Source organism: Camelina sativa, chromosome 5, assembly GCF_030686135.1.
Source record: "Camelina sativa cultivar CO46 ecotype springtype chromosome 5, ASM3068613v1".
NCBI classification, from domain to species: Eukaryota; Viridiplantae; Streptophyta; class Magnoliopsida; order Brassicales; family Brassicaceae; genus Camelina; species Camelina sativa.
Window position 1 is genome coordinate 22848634 of NC_141884.1, and position 4795 is coordinate 22853428.

The 4795-nt window shown below is 36.5% G+C and overlaps 1 protein-coding gene across 1 annotated transcript; it reads right to left on the bottom strand.

Moving 5' to 3' along the window:
- Nucleotides 1-3831: 3831 nt before the first annotated feature.
- LOC147944207 (zinc finger BED domain-containing protein RICESLEEPER 4-like) lies at nt 3832-4795 on the bottom strand. The gene is made up of 2 exons (XM_087512498.1): nt 4786-4795; nt 3832-4610 (listed from the first exon to the last, which is right to left on the bottom strand). Exons 1-2 carry the CDS (start codon nt 4793-4795, stop codon nt 3832-3834), a joined length of 789 nt encoding a protein of 262 aa, XP_087368624.1.

Below are 4795 nucleotides of genomic sequence, written 5' to 3' on the forward strand. Positions count from 1 at the left end.
TAACTCTCTAATTTTCATGTTTTTAGCATCCTTTTTTATCCATATTTTGCATTGTTCATACCTCTAACTTAGCATTTTTAGGTCATTAACTGTAGGAATTCACTTTTAGACCATTTAGGGTGTTGCATTTTTGCATTTGTATGTTTTGGATGAAAACAGGTGCTAAAGAGCCTAAAATGGGGGAAAACAAGGACAAACCCGAGCATGTACCTGAAGGAGCCATCGAGCTGGAAGAACAAGTCCGAACCCCAACACGTTCGAGGAAGATCCAAGAGCAAGAAGAACACCCGAAGATCTACCCGAGGAGTAACCCGACTTCATCTTCGTGTACCCCATCGAGTAGACCATCGGGCAGGTCTGGGAAGCAAGGTCAAAGGGGTTTCCATATATAAATCCCTCCTCTCCTAACTCGCAAACGAGCACGCCGCAGACCCTCAAACCAGAGAGCAAGAGCTTCTGTGAGAGAACTGAGCGACTCAAACACTTTTCCCTTTTGTTTTACATTTTATTTCAATACTTTTTATCATTTGCTTTAGATTTCTATCTTGTATTCTTTCTACTCTACTCTACCGTTATTATAATGCAATTTTCATTCTTATTTGTTGTTATGTTTCTTGTTATTATGTCCGAGTAGTGTAGTAAATTTTCTAGGGATGAGATAGATGATTTTGTGTTCTTGATCGGTTAGGATGTCTTAGTTGATTGTATATTTTTGATAGATTTCCTTCTAGGTTGGTATTCTTAATGCTGTCAACAAACCGAGAGGGTGAGATTAGATTTAAGGTGTTTTACCACCGAGAGGTGTAGATGAGATGCTTGAATCAACCATTGCTAGAGGTTTACTCACTTAGCCTAAGAGATTAGATGAGTAAGGGGTTTACTGACAATAATGAATCGGATCTTATTGCCTGCTTGGTCATGTTTCTCCAACGAGATTTGGGTAGGGAAGTGATTCAAGGTTGATTATTTCTGTCGCGAGAGCGTTTTAACAAGATTTTAGAGGTTCATTGTCTAGGAAATATTTGCTTGAGGCATGTAAGACATCTTTACTGGTTAGGAACACTTAGGATTCGATTACCCCATCCTTAGAAGTTTTCGTCTTTTAATTGCTTGCATTTTCTTTCTTTACTCTATCCCTTACCTGATCAGGTACATGAAAATCTGCATCGAGTGACACCTCGAGTTGTTCATATCCCATTTGCTTACTCGATCACCCCACCCGATCCTGTACTCAAATGCTTGCATCGAGTGCTTAGGTCGTGTGGTTTCTTGTTTATATTCTTTCCTTTTGTTTATTTTAGGATTGTTAGATCAAAACCCTTAACTGCTTGGCTTGACTTGTACTGTTCTGATCATATCCTTCCTGCTAGTGAAAAACAACCATTTGGATTGATAACCCTTTGTACTACAACTACATAGGGAATTGATACCCTGGGTGAAAACGTGTCTATCACCTATCCAAAGTACCCACAAAACCCAGAAAACGTGAAATATAATTGTAAAAATAATATAATTTAAAAAAATCAATAAGAAACAATGAACTAAAACACAAATTAAACCATGTTTTGAGCATTTTAATCGTAAAACAAGTAAAACACGTAAAATGTCTAGCAAAATAAGCATCCCAACAAAGAAAAGCATTACTTAAAATTCCTAAACAAATGAAACTAATATAATTTTTGTCTAGTAAAAGAAACAAAGAAAAAAGAATCATCCCAGCATGGCAGCATTTAACAGATTATCCATAGATCATGACCTGTTACATCAAAGCAAACAGTTTTAAAACTAAAACTCATTTGAAAGAACAAATTTATGACAGAGATGAATTTCTAATGAGTCTTCTAGTCCTTGTTGTTTTCATTTTTGAAACTCTGAAAACAAGCAACAACAAATGTACACGTTACAACTGAAAAGGTCAAACTGGTGTTACACACTTAAACATAAATTTAAAACTTACCTTTCTGACTATCTAGTAGTTCAATATCAGCACTGTGAGTTTACAAGGAAATATTTTTCATTAATCTTCATATCTTGGTAGAGAATTAATAGTCAGAAGTTTCATGTTTTATCTTAAATTGCAAAGAAAGTTCTTGCAATGCAAGTGTCCTCTGTTGCCTCTGAAAGTGCTTTCAGCCTAGTGGTCGAATCATTGAGCCGTATAGGAGTTGTTTAACTCATTACATGGTGGAGGTGTTGATGTTCACTGAGCAATGGATGAAACAAGAAACATCCCATTCTATTCAAGAATGAGTTTTAGGAGTTCCTGTAGGGGAAAACGGCCAAAATCAATCCAAACTATTTGTAGAACGTTTTTTCATATCCAATATATGACTCCATGCATTTATCAATCTGACCTGATAAATAATTCAAATTTCCTACCTATACTTTATAAATTTAGCCAATTTCAACATCTTAATAAACGGTGTTAGTTGACTGTTTAACGGCACGGAGTCAGACGCCAACTTGGGGAAGCAGAGTCACACAAGCAACCATCATAACCATTGAGACATACCGATTTCTATGGCCCTTATGAACAAAAATGCAATATGTTATCTTACGTCTCTCTTCTTCTTCAATTAGACATGAAAACGAGAATCTGGACTTCAAAATCTAAAATCAAAAAGTATAGATCGAAGAGTATCAACATTATTTGAAAAAAAATGAATCGATTCTTGTATAGAAGATTACATAACTAGAAACTCTAATTTTACAAAATTTCAGATCTGCAGAAATAGAAACTCTAATTTTGTGAAGGGGATTGATACTTCAGTTTCCGCCATGGAAGAAGTATGCAAAGGTAAAGAGGTTTTCATTCCTTCATCAAGAATAAAACGTCCTCTCATACTCAGATTTGTGCTTTCATGTCTAACTGAAGAAGAAGAGAGATGGAAGTAATATATTTTATTGTTGTTCATGAAAACTGTATAAGTCAATATGTCCTAGTGGATAAGATGCTAGTTGGATTGACTGTGCATCCCTAGGTTCAAATCCAAGCGATGACATTTTATTTTTGTTGTAAGAAGATGGAATTGATTGAGATGATTGTGTGTTTGATCCTTTGTGGCTGACACTATACTACTTGAACATATCCTTCATGACATCATGAACAAATATGTACATATCCTTGGCTTCTTGACTATCTTTTCCATAGAGTTTATCAAAGCACATCTTAGCAAACTGAATTTTCTGTCTAGGGTCAAACACAATAGCAACAATCAACATCTTGTTAATATTCTTGACCCCTTCCCAATACTTCAGTGGACATTTTGCTTAGTTCTCTGTCATAACTATTGCTCAAAGTCGTGAGATTCTTCTCTATAGTGACAATTTCACCATATATAAGACTTGTACTAACAAGTCTTAGTGGAAGCTGAGACAACCAAAGTAGCAGTATTGAACAAGCCAAGAAACTTCACTAACCTCTCTTTTGCCTTCCAATCCGTGTAAGAAGTTTGTCCTTTCCGTTTCACCCAATTTTCTGTTTCCATGAAGTAGTCATTATATAACTTGTATTCATCCTCCATCTTCTGGAAAGCCAACTTAAACTTCATGGCTCTTGTTAACATCAAGTATGTAGAATTCTACCTTGTCTTCATATCCATAGGCAAACTCTCCCTAGTCATCTTCCCTAACACAAACTTTTGCTCAAATGAGTCACATCTCGGACCCAAAGACCTCACATATTTCACTCCATTGCGAACAGCTGCCTCATTATCACCCACTTCAGAAAACCCATCCATGACAATCAAGTTGATGATATGAGCAAAACACCTCATGTGCAAGTAAGTCCCATCTAACACTAAAGAATCATGCCTCAATAACTTAAACTCTTCAACAAAAATTCTTTAATCCAGTATCCTTGGCAGTTGCATTGTCAACTGTGATGGTGAATAACTTCTCTATGCCCCAATCAGTGAGACATTCAAGTAAAACCTTTAATATCGTGTTGCTCTTGAGATCTGTGATATACTTAAATCTAAGAATCAACTTCCTTAAGCGCCATTCTGCATCCACAAAATGCACAGTGATCACCATGTAACTAGCTCGTGTAACATTAGTAGTCCATATGTTAGGAGTAAGAGACACTATATTCTGCTGAGAAGATAGCCAATCCTTCAAAGATGCTTTCCTGTCCAGATACATCTGAATTATATCTCTACTAGCTGTTCTTCTTGAATGAGGCTGGAATAAATTAGACTTGTTGCAAAAGTGTTTCCATGTCAGACACTTAATAAAGGCAAGTGGCAATTCTGCCAAAACAAGCATTTCAATTGAAGCCTCTCTGAAGACACTCTCTGTTAGTCTTCCATCTTGCAACTTTCCCTCCCGACTAATAACAGTTTGTTTCTGACGCGCAGCCCATGGCTTGTACGGCTTGCATATCTCCAAATGCTTCTTCAAGTTTGAAGTCCCCTGTTTAGTTGGACATACAGAGGACTTCTTGCAATAGTGACAATCACACATATTCGGATCCTTCACTTGTCTCGTGAAATGCTTCCAGACATCATCATCACCTCGTGGAGCTTCTTTCCTCTTCCCTTTACTTTTATCATTCGGAAGAGGAGTCTTACACCTATCTTCCTGTCCGTGTGTGGTCTCATCATTGGCGTCTAGATTTTTTTAAGAATCCATCTACAGCGTTTCAAAGATAATCCATTTCAGAACATATATGGATAACAAACAGTGTTATTTCTTATTCAATAAATGAAACTACAAGAAAGATTATTGGAGTTTGGTTAATTACATTCGGTTCACTAGCTACAAAATAATTAATACAAGAGATACAGATAACCAT